Source organism: Spermophilus citellus (assembly GCF_964194105.1).
Source record: "Spermophilus citellus genome assembly, chromosome: 6".
NCBI classification, from domain to species: domain Eukaryota; kingdom Metazoa; phylum Chordata; class Mammalia; order Rodentia; family Sciuridae; genus Spermophilus; species Spermophilus citellus.
The window spans coordinates 7,872,454-7,894,216 of NC_138187.1; the positions used below are offsets into that span (position 1 = coordinate 7,872,454).

General features: G+C 46.5%; 1 protein-coding gene across 1 annotated transcript in view; it reads left to right on the forward strand.

Moving 5' to 3' along the window:
- IFT140 (intraflagellar transport 140) overlaps window positions 1-21,763 on the forward strand; it is a 75,802-nt gene that overhangs the window by 12,666 nt on the left and 41,373 nt on the right. Inside the window, exons 8-17 of the mRNA XM_081298535.1 lie at window positions 802-908; window positions 1,289-1,434; window positions 3,068-3,271; window positions 3,656-3,728; window positions 4,876-4,967; window positions 7,288-7,415; window positions 9,943-10,060; window positions 14,965-15,095; window positions 18,506-18,674; window positions 19,955-20,086. Coding sequence (XP_081154661.1) covers window positions 802-908; window positions 1,289-1,434; window positions 3,068-3,271; window positions 3,656-3,728; window positions 4,876-4,967; window positions 7,288-7,415; window positions 9,943-10,060; window positions 14,965-15,095; window positions 18,506-18,674; window positions 19,955-20,086 — 1,300 coding nt within the window. The remainder of the gene's footprint in view (window positions 1-801; window positions 909-1,288; window positions 1,435-3,067; window positions 3,272-3,655; window positions 3,729-4,875; window positions 4,968-7,287; window positions 7,416-9,942; window positions 10,061-14,964; window positions 15,096-18,505; window positions 18,675-19,954; window positions 20,087-21,763) is intronic.

Below are 21,763 nucleotides of genomic sequence, written 5' to 3' on the forward strand. Positions count from 1 at the left end.
AATTCAAATCCAGCTTCTGCAACATCGAGGCACTTGCAATGTAGTGAGACCCTGTATCTAAATAAGATATATAAAAAGGGCTAGGGATGTTGCTCAATGGTTAAGCACCCCTGGGTTCAATTCCTAGTACCAAAAAATAGAAAGAAAGAAAATATACATGTTATAGTGGCCCCAGAAGTCCCCACCAGCCATCACTGTTCTCCCTGCAGTTTCCACCCTAGTAGGTAGTACAGCCCCAATGTCTGCCCCTGCTCAGATGTTTGGGTTTGTTGTTTGTTTGAACCGGGGGTGCTTAACCACTGAGCCACATCCCTAGCCCTTTTTTATTTTTTATTTTGAGACAAGGTCTCACTAAGTTGCTCAGGGCATCACTAATTATTTTGTTTTATTGAGTCAGGATCTCATTGTGTGGCCCAGGCTAATCTTCAACTCCTGTGTTCAAGCAGTCCTCCTACCTCGGCCCTGTCTTATTTAGCTTGGCATAAATGGAATTATGCATTTTTGGTCTCCTTTGTCTTGCCATTTTAACCAACATGATGTTCAGAGCCTTTCTCATGTTGCCACATGTAGTTTGGGTTCTGTGTTCTTTTTGAGCTAATGTCATACACTAACAAATTGCTCTCTTTAATTATAAACAGAGTGTAAGATAGTCCTAAAAGTAACATTAGCTCTCTATACCAGATTCTGAAGAATGCACCTCTTTCCTGATCTTAAGTGTTCTGCACAGGTTCAGCAGCCCTGAGAGCAGAGGCAGAAGCTACTAACAAGGCCCCTCTATGGGCTATCTTATTTCTATTGTAGATTCTGGGACTTGGAACGAGGAGAGAATTACATACTGTGTCCAGAGGAGAAGTTTGGCTTTGAAAAAGGAGAGAATATAAATTGTGTGTGTTACTGTAAAGCCAAAGGTGAGGCTTCCTGGAAGAAATAGAACAGCTCCCAACATGATGCTCAGTCTGCAAGCTAATTATGGTGAAATTCAGGGGGCTATTCACAGAATAGTAAACCAGTCCTAAATATCATCAGTAAAGGATCAGCAAGTGACAAACTGACTGCATGCACGTGTTCCCTCCTGAGCCCCATGAGACAGGACTGTGTGTGCGCACACACACACACACAGAAGGGATGGGAGGTGAGCCACGGTGATGTTTGGTCCATGCCTTCTGGTGCTTACCAGTGTTGGAGCAAAGAATCTGGGAGCCACTGGACCCAGGGAGAGGCTGATGCCTCAGAGAAGAGGGTTGGAATCTGGAATGCTTCTCAGCATTCACCTTATTCTCACTTGTAGGTCTTCTGGCAGCTGGTACTGATAAAGGGCGAGTAGCCATGTGGAGAAAAGTACCAGGCTCCTGGAGCAGCCGAGGGGTAGAGGGCAAGGACATGTGGACCCTTCAAACCCCTACTGAGCTTGAGGGAAGCATCACACAGATAAAGGTAAGCTCTGCAGGAGGATTTTATGCACTCATTCTCTGCTGCACAGAAATGGAGGGAGCAATCAGCTTTGAACCTAGTTTCATCAGTTACATGAGTTAAAACTACATAAAAATAGCAATAACAAAAAAAATTTAAAGAGCTTTTGGATTTCAGAATTGCAGATAAGAGATTGTGGACCTATGTTTATACCTATCCACCTATCCTTCTGTCTTTACATACATATATACCTATATGTTAAAAAGAGCTTTACTGAAACATAATTTGCATAATCAAATTATTTTTAGTATATTCACAGAGTTCTGCAGCCATCACAATGAATCTTAAAACATTTTATCACCCTAAAAAGAAACTCATGTACATTGCCTGTTTCCCCTTCTTCCAGCCCTAGTATTAGACTTTTTTTTTTTTTTTTTTTTTTGGTGGTGGTGCTGCTGCTGCTGGAGATTAAATCCAGGGTCTCAGCCCAATTTATTTTGAGATAAGGTCCCACTAAGTTGCCCAGGCTGGCTTTGAAGTTTGTGATCCTCCTGCCTTGGCCTCCTGAGTAGCTGGAATTATAGCCATGGCCACCACACCTGATGAGTGATCCACTTTCTGTCTCTGGGTTTTCCTCTTTGAGACAGTTCTTCAAAGTGGAATCATATAACATGAGGTCTCTTGTGACTGGTTTTGCTCACTGAGCACCAGGCTTTCCAGGTTCATCTGCACTGAAGCAGGCGTCGGTACTCCCTCCCTTTAGTGCTGAGTAGTATTGTGCTGTGTGGATGGGCCAGCTTAGCTTTTCATCAGCTTGTGGGCACTGGGGGCTGCTGTAAGTAATGCTGCTGAGAATGTCTGCATGGCTTTCATTTCTTATGGGCATTTGTTTCTTTTTAAAAATCACCATTGTTCATTTGATGTTCTCTGTTTGCTAAGACGTGACCCTTGCACCTTCCTGTTCTTTACAGGCATGACTCATGGCAGCACATGTATTGTGGCAACTACTTTGCAATCTTCCCAAGCCCAACATCTGAACCACTCACAGTTCTTTTTTTCCTTATATATGAGTTATATTCTTTTCTTCAGTGGTTCTTAATTTTTTGTTGAAAACTGAACATTTTAGATAGATTTGAAAGCTTAATATGAAGTTAGGAAACTGACATTTCACATCACCAGAGGAAAGGTGAAATTCTTATCAATTCATAGAAAATAAATATCCCTATGTCATAATCAGAAAAGCAAATTTCTAAAGATGCCCTGCTACACAGAAGTGGAGACACAAGCTAGAAGAGCCACTCAGATGTCTACCTGCTGTCTCACTGCTCAGCAAATCAGTACTTTGAAATTTTTCTACAGAATACATATTTAATCCTTGTGAAAAAATTTTAAGTTTTTTTAATATTTATTTTTTTAGTTGTAGTTGGACACAATACCTTTATGTGGTGCTGAGGATCAAACCCAGGGCTTTGCACGTGCTAGACGAGCATTATACCACTAAGCTACAACCCCAGCCCCTTAAGTTATTTTTTAAAGAATAAGAAAAGGTTCTCGGAAAATGGTTTGCAGATCCTTGTATGGAATGTTTATATGTTCCTCTGGTGTATCTCTGCTTTATTCACACATCTGTTCTTTTTCTTCTAACACGGGACTGAAGTGGGGCTCCAGGAAGAACCTGCTGGCAGTGAACAATGTCAGCTCTGTGGCAATCCTCAGTGAGCAGGCCATGTCATCGCACTTCCATCAGCAAGTGGCTGCCATTCAAGTCTCTCCAACCTCAGTCAATGTGTCTTTCCTATCCACTGGGGCAACACACAGCCTGCACACAGACATGCACATCAGTGGAGTGTTCACCACCAAGGTGACTGCTGAGATTGACCCACAGTGTCTGTCATGAGGGGTCTTCAGTGTAGACGAAAAATGTGCTGAGTTGTTGGGGTAATCAAGATAGCAAGGATCCTGGATGGCAGCTTGGACCATCCCCAATTCCATCCTGGATTATCTTATTTCCTGAATCTTCATGTTCATCATTTAAGAAAAAAGTAAAAACTCAGGTATTTTCCATAACATGAAAGTCAGTTCTAAGCCATGTATGTGGAGGATTCGGTGAACTGATGATAGGCTGACAGCCTGGCAACCCTCAGCGATAGAGGAGGAGGAGGAAGAGGCCAGGCTTGGGGAAGTGTCACAGCATCTACACCTCCGTCCCCTGACCTTTGCTTTTGGATACCCACATTCTCTTTAGGATGCTGTGGCTGTCTGGAATGGAAAGCAGGTGGTGATCTTTGAGCCTTCTGGAGCCGTGTTACGGAATGCAGGTGGGAATCCTCACTCCCACAGAGGGGACCACCACCTAAAGAGAGGGGAGTGGTCAGGGCTGACATGGTGGTTGACGAGAACCCATGTCAGCTCTTAAACCTGTGCCTGTGTTTCCGAAGCCAGTGCTGCAGGCCATCAGGATGTGCTCTCTCAGTTTGCCATCCTTCTACACCATGCTTCCCTTCATCCTGCTGACCTCTGGGCTCTCTTAACTCAGGAGACTTGTCATTATGCTGTCCTAGGGGTGGTTATCTCCTGCTTCTCTGGAAATGTTCCCTGCTCCCTCATGTGTTTCCTTGATTTCAGGGGCCTTCCTGTGTGAGTCCTCCATGTATGAGGACAGCGTTTATATAGTGGAGCCAAACCAAGTTCACACTATTCTTTGTCTCCCCCAACACTTTGTTGCCTAAATTTCTCTGGCATTATTCACGTTATTACATAGATAATTCACTGGCCTTCTCCCCTTTTTTTCTGCAGACTCCCAAAAAATGAGGATGAGCTCCTCACCCCCGTTATACCCCACACAGCAGATACTGAGGTCTTTCTAGTTTTGAGGTGTCATTGTCTCCCTGACCAAACAAGTAGCTTGCTATTAGCACCAGACTAGAACATGTGGCTTCCAGAGTTCCACCTGCATGACCACTGAGCTGTGCTGCTAGGAGAATGTCCAGCTGTGAGTCCCCAAGGCAGGCCCGGTTCCTCAGGAGCTGTCAGTCTCTATGCTCAGAGCCTTGGCTCCCTTGTTGTTGTTGTAGTTGGACACAAGACCTTTATTTTATTTATTTTTATGTGGTGCTGAGAATCGAAACCAGGGCCCCACGACTGCTCTACTACTGAGCCACACAACTCTAGCCCCCTCAGCTCCCATTTTTTTTAATTCTTTTTTCCCTTTTTATATTTTGTTTATTTATTTTGCTGACTTTCTTTTAATTTTTATTTTAATTTTTTTCTCATTTTTGTTTCCATTTTTTATTCCTTTTTCATTTTGGCTTCTTTTGGCTCATGTGCAAGATCAGATAATGGGTTGCTCATGAATCGGCTATAAGGGCCGAGACGCTTAGGGGCTCTTTGTGAGATGCTTTTTCAGCTCTGTGGAAGTCTGGGACAGTGGGCTGCTATTGTTCTGATACTCATCCTTGATTTCAGGGGCCTTCCTGTGTGAGTCCCCAGTGGTCGCCATGTATGAGGACAGCGTTTATACAGTGGAGCCAAATCGAGTTCAGGTTCGGACCTGGCAGGTAGGTAGCTGCTACTTAACAAGTGGACTGTGGTTGTGAAGACAGACACTGTCTTGGGAGCCCAAGCCTGGTGTTGACCTCACCTGGCTTTGTTCATGTCTCCCTACTGGGTGGAGAAGAAACGGGTCCTGAAACAGCTGCTGCACCTATGATTGCTGTGACCTCTGAAATCGGAGAACAGGGCAAGACTTTGTTGAACCTAGAAAGCCATGGGTAGGAAGTAGGAGGAAACACTTCTTGGGCTTAGTGAGCTTCCCAGAGGCTGAGTGGCATTCAGTTCAGGATATGATATCTGCTGTGTCTTAGGGTAGGCCATGTGGGAGTGAAGTCTGCCTGCAGAGTCACAGGCCTCCAGCACACCATCTTTTTCCTCTTTGTCAGTGTGAAGCCAGATACCCATGCCCTGTCCACATCCCAGACGTTTGTTGGAACCTGGGACTGACATGCTGTTAGCTTCCTGCGGCCGCTGTAACAAATTACCACAACTGGGTAGCTTAAAACAACAGAAATATATTCTCTCACAGCTCTGGAAGCCAGAAGTCTGAAATTCAAGTGTCAGCAGGGCAGGTTCCTTTGTGGGAGGAGGGTTAGGTCTCTTCCTGCTTTTGGTGGTACCGGTGATCTTTGCTGTTCCTTGAGTTGTGGAATTCCTCACTCCGTCTTGTCTTTATATGCCTGCTCCCTTGCATCTGTGTCTACTCTTCTGAGTCTTATAAAACAGTCTCCCTAGGGATGTAGCTCAGTGGTAGAGCATGCACTTGGCCTGCAGGAGGGCCTGGGTTCAGTCCCCAGGAACCCCCAGAAAACTTGTCACTGGGTTTATGGCCCACCCTAAGCTAGAATGATCTCATTTCAGAATCCTGGGCTTAATCACATCTGCAAAGACCCTTTTCCCAAATAAGATCATATCCAGGGGCTGGGGTTGTGGCTCAACAGTAGAGCACTTGCCTAGCGTGTGTAAGGCCCTGGGTTCGATCCTCAGTACCACATAAAAATAAATAAATAAAGGTATTGTGTCTGACAACAATAAAAAAATAAATAAGTGGATGAATAAATAAATAAAGCGATCATATCCACTGACTTGAGCAGTCATACCTTTTGGGGATGCCATAGTTAAATCCACTATATGTAGCAACATTCTGTGATTGTGGAGAGCCTTGGCCACAGCCCTGGTTTAGCCATATGGTTTTTATCCAGCTTTGAGCTCTTTCTTGGAACTCAGTGATTACTTAGGGCTGCCACATCTGTGACCTCACACCTCAACTTCTGCTCATGCAGGCCTCTTTAATGGAGTTGTCATTTTTAGTTGGTGGTCAAGAAGTAAACAAGATGGTGATAAGAAAGCCAAAGCCAGAAGAAACAAGGACTACCATGGTGGGAGTGAGACTCAGAGGACCAGGGTCTGTCTATATAAAAGGCACTCCACAGAACACCAGGCCTGCTCAGGCAGGATTGTGGCATGTTCTCCAAAATTCAGGGATGGTGAAAGTGACTTTCTAAAAATATAGATGATGTGAAATCATTTCCCAGCCCCAAACCCTGCAGAGTCTTTTGTTTCACTTAGAGTAAAATCTGACTTCCCTGGACCTGCGGTAATGCTGCCCACATAGCTACTGTTCACCCTCCAAGCAGGCCGCTCCCACCATTGCTCTCTCCTGCCTACTGTGTGGGTCTGAGATACCAACCCCATGCTCTACTTCAGTGTGTCTCATCTTCCCTGGAATGCCACCCTGGGGTCTCCAAATAGCTAGCCCCTTCCTTTCTGTCTTTGCCTCCTTTAAAACATCACCCCAGACAAGACTTGTATCTCTTAAACACTTGATTGAATTATGAGATACACATAGAAGACATAGATGTGTCAAGCTTTGTACTCAGCTCAGTAATTTCCACAAATGGAATGTACCCAAGATATGACTAGCATCCTGGTAGAGCTCCTTCCTCTCCCAGCCTCCCCACCCAAGGGAATCATGCACATGACACCAACAGTGTAACAAGTATCACTGGAGCTTTAACACAGCACTTTCTACAGACAAGGCTCCCAGACCAACCCACATAGGTAGAATCCACCCTCCCCTGCGTACCTTCTGCATCCTGCACTTACCCTCAGGTGCTTCTTACCCGAAATTCCTCCTGTCAGCCTGACTGCTCTCTGTCTCGCCTATAGCAGTAGGCACCAGGGCTTTCTTGGAAGGGCCCCATCTTTCCCCTGTAAAACTCAATTGTGCATAGTGCTGGGCACATGAATTGCTGTGGGTAATATTGAGTGACAGAGGAAATGCTATGACTGAGCCACTGCCTCAGCTCCTCCTCTTTTCCTTAGGGGACTGTCAAACAACTCCTGCTGTTCTCTGAAACAGAGGGAAACCCGTGCCTCCTGGACATCTGTGGCAATTTCCTGATTGTAGGGACAGACTCCGCTCACTTTAAAAGCTTTGATCTTTCCCGAAGGTACAGTTTTTTTCCTGAAACAAAGTATTACATTTTTTGAGTTAAGAGACAATATGGTAAGTAGAAAATGGAATGGATTCCAGAAATCTCAAGTTCTTATTTCAACATTAACATACCACTGTATGTGTGTGTGTTGTCAGGGATTGAACTCAGGCCCTTGCATGTATTGGGCAAGCAGTCTACCTCTACTGCTGAGCTATACCCCCAGGCCTTCATCTCACTTTTTTTTATATGATTTTTTGGTACCAGGAACTGAACCTAGGGGATGCTTTGCCACTGAACCACATCCCCAGCTCTTTTTATTTATTTTGAGACAGAGTCTCACTAAGTTGCTGAGACTGGCTTTGAAATTGTGATCCTCCTGCCTTGGTCTCCTGAGCCACGGAGATACAGGTGTGTGCTACCACACTCAGCTCCACCTCACTTTTTGATATGCCATGTGTCTGGCCTGAATTCTTAATCTTCACATAGTAAGGTGAAGTATGGACATGTTCTGGTGTGAAGCATTCCTGTGTGACAGGTACATGATACTTCATTTGTCAGAACTGTAGGACTTCATGCCCAAGTGTGAACCTTAGCACAGGGAAAAAATAAAAATCATTGAAACATTGGGCGATCCCAGAACAGAATAGAGAAGGTGCTTTCTGCTCAGTCCAGGTGTATTCAGATGTTTGAAACGACCTCAGTGAAGGGAGTGGGAAAAGGTGCTGTTCCAGTGAGCCTGGATGTTGGCAAAGATCTTAATTCAAGGGCAGGAGGAACATGCAGAACACTGCTCTCTGGTTGAGAGGTCTCTCCCTCAACAGACCCAGAAGTCTACTGCTGTTGCTCACATAAATGGAACTTAACCTAATGTGAAATAAGTGGATGATGGATGATAAGAACCGAGGTTCTGTCCGCTGAAAGTGGGCAGGAGCCAGAATGATCCATGGGATGGTGGTTTAGGCCTGAAGATGTCAGGATAAGCCCATGGTTTACCTAACATGGATGTAAATACCACTTAAGCTGACAGTCGCAGATATGTCTCTGCACTCATTGGTGTACACATGTTTCTGTGCTATCAGCTGACTGGGCCTAGAAGCAGCAACACCCCAGTAGCAACAAGCATAACTACTACCCAGATCTTGATTTCTAACACCTTCTACAATAAAAGGAACCAGGGCTCTGGAGAAATAGCTGATTCTAGGTCTGGGGCAAAAAAATAAGATGAATTGTACCATCTTATACCAGAAAGTAAGGAACTGCTAGAAACAAAATAAATAAAGAAGATCTCACAATGACAGGGGTAGGTCAGAGACAGGAACCAACTGAAAGAGCCCAATAGGCAAAGTTGAAACAATTTTTTTAAATATTTATTTTTTATTTGGACACAATACTTTTATTTATTTATTTATTGCACCCAGGACCTCTCACGTGCTACGCTAGGCAAGCACTCTGCCACTGAGCCACAACCCCAGCCCAAAGTTGAAACAATATGAGCAACAAAATAATAAAGTTCATACTGATGTGAATGACCAAGTCAGTCAACAATGGGGAGAAGAGACAAACATTCCTTACTAAAGAATTGATGGAGCCACTCATCACTCCTTCAGACTGGGCTGCACTGAGTTCTGTCCAGAGAGCACAGCGTAGAAGGGGAGGCACTTCACAGTAGAGAAACCCGACATCCAAGGTCCATACCAAGAGATGGCCTGGATGTGGTGCAAGGAGCAGGCACCTCACCTCTGGTTTTCCTCCAAAAGCTCACAACACCACTCCAATAGAGAGATCCCAGTAGAGGAGCATCCTACCCCACACCTGCGTGGAACTGCACAGCTGTCAGGCTTATCACAACCCAGCCAAGAAGAGCCTGAGGAGACAAATGATGTATCAGATGGGTTCAGAATGGACTCCTGGGACAAAAAAAAAAACATTAGGGGAAACAAGGAAAGGTGAATAAAGTGGAAAAGGGCATAAGCTATGCTGTATACATAGTACTATGATATTGGCAGCAAGCTAGATATAGCTGAAGGCCTCTGGCAGGGAGCTGGTCCCAGATAGCTATAGGATAATTGGCCCATTGTGCCACAGGAGATCCCCAAGGCCTGAGTGAAGGGAAAACATGAGGTGCAGAGCAGTATTCTTAGGAGCTACTTGTGTGTGAGCAGAGGAGGGGCATTAAGAACATGGATTTGTATTTGATTGTAACAGTATATGCAGTTTTAGTTGGGCCCATTGGCACATACCAGTAATCCCCATTTCTTGAGATGCTGGGTCAGGGGGAGCTCAAGTTTGAGGCCAGCCTGGGCAACATAATGAGACCCTATTTCAAAAAACAAGAAATAACCAATAGATGAGGTTTAAAAGCTCACTGCATTCTGAGCTTGACTTGTGCCATGTGCACATGTGGTAGCAGGGTGAGAAGCAGTGAGTTGCCAAGCAGAACTCACCCCAAGCTGAGGCCTGAGACAAAGAAACAGGCCCTTTCTATGACCTACCCATAACAGGGATCTCTGACTTGCACTAGATTCTCCCTTTTTTCCTACAGAGAGGCAAAAGCCTACTGCAGCTGCAAAAATCTGGCCGAAGTGATCCCTGGGGTGGGGGCCATCGCTTCTCTCAGGTGCAACGCCAGCGGGAACAAGATCAGTATCCTCCTCAGCAAGGTGAGGCTCATATCCCTGCTGGTGACCCCACCATGCCTCATGGGTCTCAGTGTCCACTGGGACCTCTCCTGCAGGGTCCCATCCTCCCATGCCCTCCATTTCTTACTGCACACCTGCCTGCCCACTTTCGATCTTTTCCTGCCTTTTTTTTTTTTTTATATTTATTTTTTAGTTTTCGGCGGACACAACATTTTTTTTTTTTTTTTGGTATGTGGTACTGAGGATCAAACCCGTGCCACACACATGCCAGGCGAGCGCGCTACCGCTTGAACCACATCCCCAGTCCCTTTTCCTGCCTTTCTATTTCATCAGAAATAATTGTTTCTACAGAGAGCCCTTCACCCCTTCTCTGTTTTGCATGTTTTTCTCACTCAATGACTAAGTTCTCGTTGGCACACGAAGGGATAATAAGGACTGTTGCAGATGAGCCTTTAAAGCATCTTACTTGGTGAAGTAGGATGTGGTGTGAAGAAGGGATCTGCCTCCACCAGCCCTGCTCCTGTGTTCATTCAGGGGTTAATTGCTGGCTGCCCTCAGTGGGGCAGGAACTGAGCAAGTTACTGAAATGCAAGGACTCAACCTCCCCTATGGGTAAGCAGACAAAAGTTACCATGGAGTTTTCATGCTGTGGCGACTATGAGGAGGTGGGTTGTGTCAACAGCCCTGAGCAGCTTGAGGAGGTGTCAGTAGAACTAAGATAGGAGCCATCAGAGGTGAAAGCACAGCAGGCAGAGTGTGGCCTCCCCAAAGGGCAGCCTCAATGGTGAAAGGAACAGCAAGGCTTGTGTGGTCACCTGGCCAGTGTTGGCTTTGGTGCAGAGAGAAGCATGGCGTCAGTGTTGAGGGTGGTTTTAAACTGGATTAAGAGAGGCAAGGCAGATGCAAAGGTTACCCTGGCATCCATCACCAATGTCCTAGAGGGACTGGCCATGAAATGGGAGTGGTAGCCACTGGGCTTGGTAACCTGTTGTCCTGTTTGGGAGGACAGCTGCTGTTGAGATATCTCCCCCGTTTTCAACCCACATAGCATTTGGGGGGGGAGGTGGGCATGTCAAGTTGTGGGGCAGGATAGGTAGGTTTGTTAAGTTAGGGGCAAGGACTGAAGTCATGTCCAGTGGTGGAGGGGGCAGAGAAGTGGGCATGTCTAGTTGGGGGTGGGGAGGGAAGGTTGTGTGTCGGGTTGGGGGCAGCATATGTACAGTTCCATACCTACTAGCAGCAAACTTGGATCTCAAGAGAGGGCTGGCTGGAGATGAGGATAAAGGGACAGGCATTGGCTTGTGCCCAAAGGAGATGCTTCAGGAGGAAATGAAGCAGGTGCTGCTAGCCCCCAAGAACCCAGTTGGGCCCTGAGAAAACCACATAAATAGGTTTGGCCAGGGAGGTGGGCTGCTGAGTGCAAGGTGGCAGCTTAGGGCCCAGAGGAGGTAGACCATTCCCATCTTTCCTTCAGCAGCTGGGCAATGCTGAGTTGTGCATGCCAGGAAATGAAAGCAGAGGCCAGGGACCTTGTGTGCAATCTAGTACCACTGGAAGCCCTTGAGGCTCCAGAGAGGCCGTGGTACTGAGTAGGGACAGTACACAGGGACTGCTTACTCCAAAGGGGCAGAAATGAGGTTGCAGGTAAAGCTGAGGGAGGTTTGTACTGCTTCGAAGATTCTTAAAACAGAGAGGAAGGTCCTGGGGGAAGGGGGATAGAAGAGGGCAGAGTGGAGCAGGAGCTGGCCCTTGCTGTCTCTGCATCTCTTCAACAATGCTCGTCCATGTAACAAAAGCAAGAAATGAGTATAAAGCCTAACCTCAACTAGAACAGCAGAACTGGCAGTGAAGGGCGGCATCCCCAGTCCCACAGGCCCCCATGGCAGCCAACATGGCCAGGATAGAGCCTTCTCATGGTCCTGGAGAGAGGGAGGCAGGATGAGAGGGGCTCCAGACCCATGGCATTGAGCATGAGAGCTGTGTTGCAGGTGCTTTCCCCTCAGTGCTTTCACTTTATGTATTGCATTTATGAAGATGTTGAGAAACTGATGTTTCTATGTAGTCAAACCTATTAATGGTTCCAGTTTGAGATTTCTTCTCTGGCTCTTAAGCTTACAGTATCTTCTGTTTAAACTTTTGGCAAGGGGCTGGGGATGTGGCTTAAGCGGTAGCGCGCTTGCCTGGCATGTGTGCGGCCCGGGTTCGATCCTCAGCACCACATACAAAGATGTTGTGTCCGCCGAAACTAAAAAGTAAATGAATAAATATTTTTAAAAAACTTTTGTCGAATATTCATTTCCTTAGTTTTCCTTTCGAAAGTACTCACATCCCATTTCCTGCTCTAATATCTGCTGGAATAAAGTTTCCCACAGTCTCCTTAAGTTCTGGACATGTGTTCCCCTAGCACTGGTCTGTGGGTTTGCAAAGCCCAGGGCTGGCATCTGAATCATGTCCACTGACCAGAGTTTTGTTTAAGAATGATGTGTATGAACTGCACAACCCAGAGGCTTGTAATGCAAAAATAATAATAATAATAATAAAAAGAGAGCTCATATATAATTGGCATAATTTGGCGTGAACATACTTTGTATACAGAGTTACAAAAAATTATGCTGTGAATGGATAATATGATTGTAATGCATTACACTATTGTCATGTATGTAAGAAATATAAATAAATAAATAGAAATAAGGGCTGAGCTCAGTTGGTAGAGTGCTTGCCTCGCATGCACAAAGGCCCTGGGTTCAATCCCCGGCACCATTAAAAAAAAAAAAAGGGAAATAAATGATTAGCTAGTAGAACTAGTGACATGGTGACATTATCAGTTGCATTTTGTACCTGCTAATTCCCTGGTCTTGACTTTTTTCCCCCCTAGTACTGGAGATTGAACCCAGGGGTATATTTTGTTTTTTATTTTGAGACAGGATCTTGTTAAGTTGCTTACGGCCTCCACAAATTGCTGAAGCTGGCCTTGAACTTGCATTCCTCCTGCTTCAGCATCCCAAACTACTGGGATTACAGGCGTGTGCCACCACACCTGACTCCCTGATCCTGTTATTGATGATTCTGATATGAGTCCCTTATCTGAAGAGCAGCCCAGCACGTGTTGAACCAAGATTCATTCCCACAGCCCTTACTTTGATAGCTTGGCTAGGTCCAGGGAAGAAAGAATGTGAGAGAGAAGTGCAAGAGATGGAGGCATCATGAGCTTATGGAGAGAGGCCAGCTGAAGAAAAACAGGGAGACTAGAACCTCAGGACAGTCTCTAGGAAGAGGACAGCCTCTGCCCCGAGGACAGCTGTGTGTTGGTGCAGCCCACAAAAGCAGGTGCAGAAGAGCTCCTCACCCAGAATCACCCAAGGCAGCCATGTCAGAACCTCTGGGTGGAAGCCAGGATCTGCTCTGTGCTCTGTCACCTCCACAGGCATTTAGGAGTGCTTTCAACAGGAAAGGCAGTGTTCTAGATACAGTTTTCAGGGTACATGAAGGATCTTCAGAAAAGGCTGCCACTGCTAACGCTTCTGGGGTTTAGATCAGTATTTGCCCACTGTTTTCCTCCATAATTGAAGATGGAGGAGGGTCTCTAAAAAGCTGAGGTATAATTCACATAACACAAAATGAGCAATTTAAATTGAACTATTCTATTCAGTGGCACTGAGTACAGTCACATTATTGTACAGATTCCACTTCTGTCTAGTTCTAAAATGTCTTCATCAATCCAAATGCCATAGCAGCTGGGCATGGTGGTGCAGTTGTGCATGGCTGGAGCAGGCGGATCATAAGTTCAAGGCCAGCCTCAGCAACAAAATAAAAAGAGCTGGAATGTAGCTTAGTGGTAAATCATCCCTGAGTTCAATACCTAACACCAGAAAGAAAGAAAGGGAGGGAGGGAGGGAGGGAAGGAAAGAAGGAAGGAGAAAGACAGACTTGGGGGGTTGAAGGAGAGAGAAAGAAAGAAAATGCCATCACCCTTGGCAGTCTGGCCCCATTCCCCTATCTCCTCAGCTCCCTGCAACCACTAGTTGCTTGCTGTCTGTGTTTGCCTCTTCTAGCCACTGTATACAAATGTAACAGTGATGCAGTAACCTGTGTGCCTGCCTGCCTGCCTCTCACTGAGCTTGCTTCCATAGCTCATCCAGGGCTTCAGATCTTTCTTATAGCTGAGTACTACTCCTTGGTAGGGTGGACCACATTTTGCTGACCATTCATCCGTCTTTGCACACTTGCTGTCTCCCCTTGCTCATGAGTAGTGCTGCTGTGAACTTGTGAGTGGAGCAGTCATTTTAGAAAGTTTCCCAGGCCACCCTGGACAGCAGGCTGAGCGCGAGTAGTGTGGGCTTGCTCAGGATAGTGGGTGTGGTGAGCCTTGTGATGCTTCCACTCCTGGCCTATGGTGGACAGTACTTACTCCCTGGTGTAGCCAGCCTCCAAGTGGTGGTGGTGGTAGTGCAGCAGAGGTGGGTACTGGGGATTGAATCCAGGCCGAGTTCACCACCGAGCTATATCCTGTCCTTCCCCCTTTGTTTTTTATTTTAAGAGATGGTCTCATTAGTTGTCCAGGCTGGCCTTGAACTTGCAATCCTCATACCTCAGCCTCCTGAGTTGCTGGGAACACGCAGCTCCAGCCTCCATTTTGTGAAGTTTATTTCATTTTTACCCGGCATGTTGCTCTGTCAGAATTCAGATTCCTACTGATTTCCTGAGTTGATCAACTTCAGCTAGGAAAATATCTCCATTCCATACTAAGAGCAGCTAAACAGTCTTTCAGAATTTGTTTTCTGTTCTCTGACAACATCAAGCAGTCACTTGGAGACTGCAGCAGTGGGACAAAAGCAAGCTGGATCTCAGAGCGTAAGTTCTGAAAGCGTGGCCCACACAGCACTGGTCCAGGCATGTCCCTGAGTTGTCCCATCTTCTCTCCCCAGGTTGACAACAGCCCCGATTCCAAAATCTGCTTCTATGATGTTGAAATGGACACAGTGACTGTCTTCGACTTCAAGGCCAGACAGATTGATCAGAGAGAGTCGCTGTCCTTTAATGGACAAGAGACTAACAAGTAAGATTATGGTTGGGGATTTTGTTGAAGAATGTTGAAAACAGAATTTGCCTATTTCACTTGTTCCTAAGTTATGTTTCAAGCTTCAGAAGTTTACTAGTAGTAAACTTCACAGCATTTACTAGTAGTAAGAACAGGATATATAACAGAAATTTGTGCAGTTGTAGTGGATTCAAGACCTTGGTCTCTGTCCTCCATAGCTAAGGTTCTGGAGTTGGTTGAGTACAAACTTGAACTTTGTCTGTAATCCCAGTGGCTCAGGAGGCTGAGACAGGAGGATTGTGAGTTCAAAGCCAGCCTCAGCAAAAGTGAGTCACTGAGCAACTCAGTGAGACCCTGTCTCTAAATAAAATACAAAATAGGGCTAGGGTTGTGGCTCAGTGGTAGAGCACTCACCTAGTATGTGTAAGACGCTGGGTTCGATCCTCAGCACCACATAAGAATAAATAAAATAAAGGTATTGTGTCCAACTACAACTAAAAAAAAAATATTAAAAAAAAAAATAGGGCTGAGGGTGTGGCTAAGTGGTTAGGTGTCCCAGGTTCAATCCCTGGTACCAAAAAAGGAAAGAAAGAAAATGGAACTTGAACTTTGGAGGGGCTCTGGCCATAGGGTCTGTAGAAATGGCCTAGGAGTCACAGAAAAGAGGCAGTAGAGTGAGCCTCACACCCATTGCTGTCTCCAGCAGAAGGGAGGGTACTGTCTTTGTGAAGAATATATTTGTCTTTCTTCAGAGGTTAATGGAACATACATGTGTAGTTATTTCTGCCACTGAGAACACATTCTCAGGACGGACCTCAAGTGCTTAGAATGGGTCACCTTCATCCACATTGATTCTGCATGAATTTAGGCAGGAAAGCAAGCCGAGAGCGGTGGGGTCGAGTCTCCCCGTGTCAGTGGCATAGAAGCATAGTTAACATCAGAAGTGGATGCATAAGCAGCGAGGTGAGTGCCAACAGGAAAGCATGCCGTGGGCTAGGAGCCGTGGCCACGCCTGTGATCTCAGTGGCTCAGGAGGCTGAGGCAGGAGAATTGAGGGTTCAAGGCTAGCCTCAGTAACTTAGCAAGGCCCTGAGCAACTTAGCAAGATCCTGTCCCAATATAAAATATAAAATGGGCTGGAGAGAGGCTGGGGTTGTAGCTCATGGGTAGAGCACTTACCTTGCACATGTGAGGCACTAGGTTTGATCCTTAGCACCACATAAATAAAAGTAAAGGTATTGTATCCAACTATACCTAAAAATATTTTGTTAAAAAGTGGGGTGGGGGGCTGGGGATGTGGCTCAAGCGGTAGCGCGCTCGCCTGGCATGCGTGCGGGCCGGGTTCAATCCTCAGCACCACATACAAACAAAGATGTTGTGTCCGCCTGAAAACTAAAAAATAAATATTAAAAAAAAAAAAAAGTGGGTGGGGGGCTGGGTTTGTGGCTCAGTGTAGAGCACTTGCCTAGTGTGTATGAGGCACTAGGTTTAATTCTCATCACTGCATATAAATAAAGTCAGTCCATTGACAATTAAAAATATTTAAAAGAAGGGGGGTGTGAGGGGTGGCTGGAGATGTGACTCAGGAGTTAAGCGCCCAGGTTTGATCCCTGGTACCAAAAGAAGAAAAAAAAATGCCATGGGAATCTTTAGGCATGGATCAGTACATCCCTCAGACTGCACCTCACCAGGGTCCTCACCAAGACCCTTCAACCAGTTTCTCAAACTCTTGAGGGTGCATGGCAATACAGGATGCAGAGCTGCCCCAATGCTGGAAGAGCAAAGGAACTGAGTGGTGGCTCAGTGCTTGTTCTAGCATCCTTTTTATTCTGCTCACTACTTTGGGTAGGTTTTTTCATTTTTGGTTTTTTGTTTGTTTTCCTATGCTGAGGGTAAAACTCAGGGTTTGGCACATGCTAAACAAGTGCTCTACTACTGAGTTACATCCTCAGCCCCACTTTCACTAGTTTTAACTTTCTAACACACCTTCTCTTGTCCAGCCTCTGAGTCCCCCTGCCTTGTCCCCTTGCCTTTCTTGAGTGATACCTGCCTCATCAGACCCTTCTGTGGAGCCCTATTGACCTATTGACCTGAAATGCTCTAGCTTGCACCCCTGCTGCTCCCCCAGTTTAACATTCCCATCTTTACTTCTCTCCTAATCCAGCCCCAGTTCTCCTGCTTCAGAACACCTGCCTTTGAGCATCTTACCCCTCTGGGATAGTCAGAGCCCACTTCCCAGAGGTCCAGTTCTTACCACAGCACCCTCTCCAGAGGTCCAGTTCTCACCACAGCACCCTCCTCTTGGCCACCCATATTTAAAACTTCAGAACTAACCTCTTCTTCAAACTCTGCTGTGACCCAAGTCCCCAGTTTTCCCTGTAAAATGTCTTTGAGTTCTCACTTTTCTCTCTTTCGCAGTTCATGGCTTCCCGTGAAGGGATGGCAGTCTTCTTTCTGTCCATTCTTCAGCCCTTGCCAGGCCAGTCTCATACCTAAGGAACCACTGTGTCTGGCACTCAGGAAATGCTCTGTCCAAAACACTGTGCACATCACATCTGCAGTGCTAGAGAAGGGTGTGGCCCATGGGCACATCTCCAGCTCTGGTGCCAGGAGCATCCATGAGGAATGTTCTTTTTCTGTAGGACTGGGTCCTACCCTGCTACATAGCCAGAATGGGCTGATGAGCCAGCAAACCCCCCGACCCCACCCCTGGGTTGACCATGCACCTCTAGAGGAGGCAGATGAGAGTCACTGTCTCTCTCTCAACTCAGGTGCCTTTCCTCTTTTGAAATCTTTTCCATTCTTTTCTCTTGTTTTAATATTTACTTTTTAGTTGTAGGTGGACACAATATCTTTATTTCATCTTTATGTGGTGCTGAGGATCAAACCCAGTGCCTCACGTGTGCTAGGCAAATGCTCTACCACTGAGCCACAACCCCAGCCCCTAAATCTTTTTCATTCTTTAAACCAGTTCCTTTTGGTCTTCCTGTAGTACTTTGTGGAGTTCAGGGACAATAAACCATGAAATTTCAGAGATGAGAGGAACCATGATAAAATAGGAATCATCACATAGTCACCTCCAAGGCTGGAACCCAGGTCTGCATTTATAAGCCTTGGCATCTGTGCTACCTAGCAGGGGGCACCATCCCACTAGTCCTGGCAAAGGGCCTTCTGGGGAGAGTCCTGGACCCTCTACAAGACCTCCAGAGCCCAAGCATCATGTTCTGCATCCCTCATACTACACCTTACCAGGACCCTTCAACCAGTTTCTCAAACTCTTGAGCGTGCCCTGACAAGGTGCATGGCAGTATAGGACACTCACCTGCATATGGAGACTGCAGCCTGATGACTGGATGGGACAAGTGGTGTGGGGCATGGTAACAGGAATGCTCTTCTCATTTGGAGATGGCTCTTCTCTTCTGTTCTAGGAGCCACATTTTTGCAGATGAAAGGCTGACAAATCATGTTCCCGTGAGTCATTTCTGGGATCAGAGCGAGCCCAGGCTTTTCGTGTGTGAGGTTGTGCAGGAGGTGCTGGGACCCCAACCACAGGCTGCAGACAAGCAGCCCCTCACTCAGGACAACGCCAGCCCCACGGTACATGACTACTTTGCCACATAGTGTTTGTAGAAACACAGATGATGGCTGTGTGGCAAGCACAGGGTCTTGGTTACTGGGCTTATGGGAGAGTTAGTAAGGAAATGCATTCATGTGGAGGGGAGCATCTGCCTCATGCTTCCCGCCATTTGAAGGCGTGGTTGCCATTCAGAACTGTTTCTCTGGGTCGGTGGCACACAACCTTTCTTGAACCTAGGAAGCCTTTGGTGTGTGGTGCCTCTCTCTTCTTTGGGCTTGGTACAGTTGCTACTCTACCCTTTTTGTCTCCAGGTTCTCTTGTTATCTCAACTGTTATGTTATTCTCCCTCTGAGTTGGGAAACGTGTTGAAGCAGCTCAGGTGGACTAACCCCAACGTTAGCCCATGCTGCAGTCGGACCTGAGGCAGCCTGGCCCTGCTCCATCTATTCTACCACATCCATCACCCTCCAACAAGGCCGACCACCCAAGTCCTTCCTCTACAGAGCCTCCTACCTCCATGCCATGTGCCCCAGGGTGCCTGAGTTGTACCTGGGGCCTCTGACAATGTCCAGCTCTTTGTCTTGCAGGACATCAGACATTGTGAGCCTCCTTCTAACCCACCTCATTCTCAGAGGAATCTGTGTGGGCTCTCAGATAACTAAGCAAAGGGCAGCCCACCCTGAAACTTCAGGACTTGCCTCACCAAGACAGTGAGAAGTGGGCCTGAGCCACACCCCCAGCCCTATTTTGTATTTTATTTAGAGAGAGGTCTCACTGAGTTGCTTAGAGTCCCACTTTTGGAGGCTGGCTTTGAACTGACGATCCTCCTACCTCAATCTCCCAAGCTGCTGGGATTATAGGTGTGCGCCACCGTGCCCTCTCATTTTCATTTTAAATCTTGAGACAGGAACTCACTAAGTTGCCCAGGCCAGCCTCAAACTAGGGATCCTCTTGCCTCAACCTCCCCAGTCACTGGGATTATAGGCACGCACCACCACACCCAGAGTAAAGATATCCAAGGGGTATCTAAAACACAGAGAGAGCCTTTTTGTTATGCCACCAGCTCAGATAGAAGTGACGAATCACTGATGGTCGTCACAACCTAGGTGGGTTGGGTCCTTCCAACGGAGGCAGATAGCAGTTGAGAAGCCCTAGTGGAAACAGGGGCCACATGCTCTGAGAAGAGTTGACTCTCCTGTTTTCTCTGGGTTATGTGAACTTCCTGGCAGTGTAAATGGAAATGAGAAGGAAAACAGAAAATGATATTTCCACTAAAAACAGTGTTATCCTTTCTTTCCAGGAGGACGTCTTGGTTCTGTCCTTCTTCATTTCCGAAGAGCATAGCTTCCTGCTATATGAGAGTTTCCCCCGGCCTCCCGCCTACCAAGTGCTGGTGGGGATGGAAGTGCCCCATTATTACTTCACAAGAAAGGTGTGGCTCTGCGGGCTCCTCTGCCCTCCCCGGCTGGTGTGATTCTTGTAAGCCTCATGAGGCACTGAGGTGCATGTTAGTCTTCCAGATTCCCCAATTTCACCTCTCCTTAAGCCACTTTAGCCATCCACTGTAATTTATTACATGAAAATCTGCACACACTGATGTCTCCTGGACTAGGAAAAATTCCAAAAAGTGACTTTGCTGTTAGGATGGGCAGAAGTCATGCTGAGCACGTTGTCCCCTTGTTCTGACTCGGGCTAGGACTCCAAGCGCTTCCCTTTTGGGTTTTCTCCTAAAGTCATGTTACCTTTCAGCTCTTCTATCTTTTCATTTTTATTCTAGCTGTTTTTTGGAAATTATATATTCCTGTATTCACTATAGGAAATTTAGGAACTATAATTAAAGAAGTAAAAACCATAGTCAAAAATCTCTATAACCCAAGTGTAGAGGCAGTTGCTGTGAACAGGGTAGTGCCTCCTTTCCAGAGGTTTCATAGAATGGGGTCGTTTTCTGCGCACATGAACACATACCTAACTAGCTGATTTTGAACAAATTCTTTACCTTCCTTGAGACATAGTCTCCTTATAGCCAGGTCCCTTGTAGACCTAAAATCAAATCTGTCTCTGGTTCTGAAATGACATGCTGAATAAAGGGTGCCTGGCATGTCTGCCCAAGAGCATCCTTCATCCAGGAGGACTGGCAGCCTGTGAGTGGCTCCTTTTAGTGGCCTCATCACCCGGTTGTTCTCTAGCCCTGGGGCCTCCAGAGTTGCTTGAGAGGCTTTTTCACCCAGGAGCCCAAGGGACCTGCCAGCTCAGAATTCTGCCTGGGCTGGTGCTGTCAGTGAGCCCAGGTTGTCCTACAGGGTGTAGGGGCTACCGCTTCCCTTCAGAGCTAGGGTATGGCAGCTGCTAGGAGTTTTGATCTCCTAAAAGAAGGAAGCGCTCTCCTACAGGGTCCACGCCTTCCATAGACACATAGACCACCCCTCTGCCATCTCCCTTTTTTTGTCATGTTAGGATGACTAAAAAGTGTCAACTTTTACCTGGTTTAAATGGATCTTAAAAATAAGATCCTGTTCTTTTCTAATTTTGTGCAGATAGCATCTGTTAATTCTGCAGCCAAAGCTTGGGGGTAGGTGATAGACCACAGAGGGACACGCAGAGCAGATGAAGGACCTGAGTGTTGTGGGCACAGCCCCTCTGTACAACCAAGTGAACCAATGAGACTGTATTGCATGGGCTGCCAGGCAGTCCCCAGCAGCGTGAGAACCTACCAGGGCTCTTGCTGGGGTTGGGGCTCACTTTCAAAGGAGGTGGCATAAAAGATCTGAGGCAAGAAGGGTACTGGCCCTTGATTTGTGAGAGTTCCTTGAGCACACATTGCCTGTCTCTGGTTATGGGCTGGCTAGACCTGTGGATAGTTACACATGCACTGGAAGCAAGAGTGAACCTGGCCGCGGCTCTCCAAGGTATGGCATAGAGCAGTATCTCACAGCCGCACAAAGTTGGCCTGACCATTGGTTATACTTCCACGTGCATTAAGATAGAGTTGGTCAGAAAAGTATGGATGTGTCTTGTCAAACACAAGGATTCTTTGTAGGCGTCCTTAGTTGATTTACCTTAAGTAAATCAGCACTAGACTGGTGTTTCTCCGAATTCCAATCTCATTTTG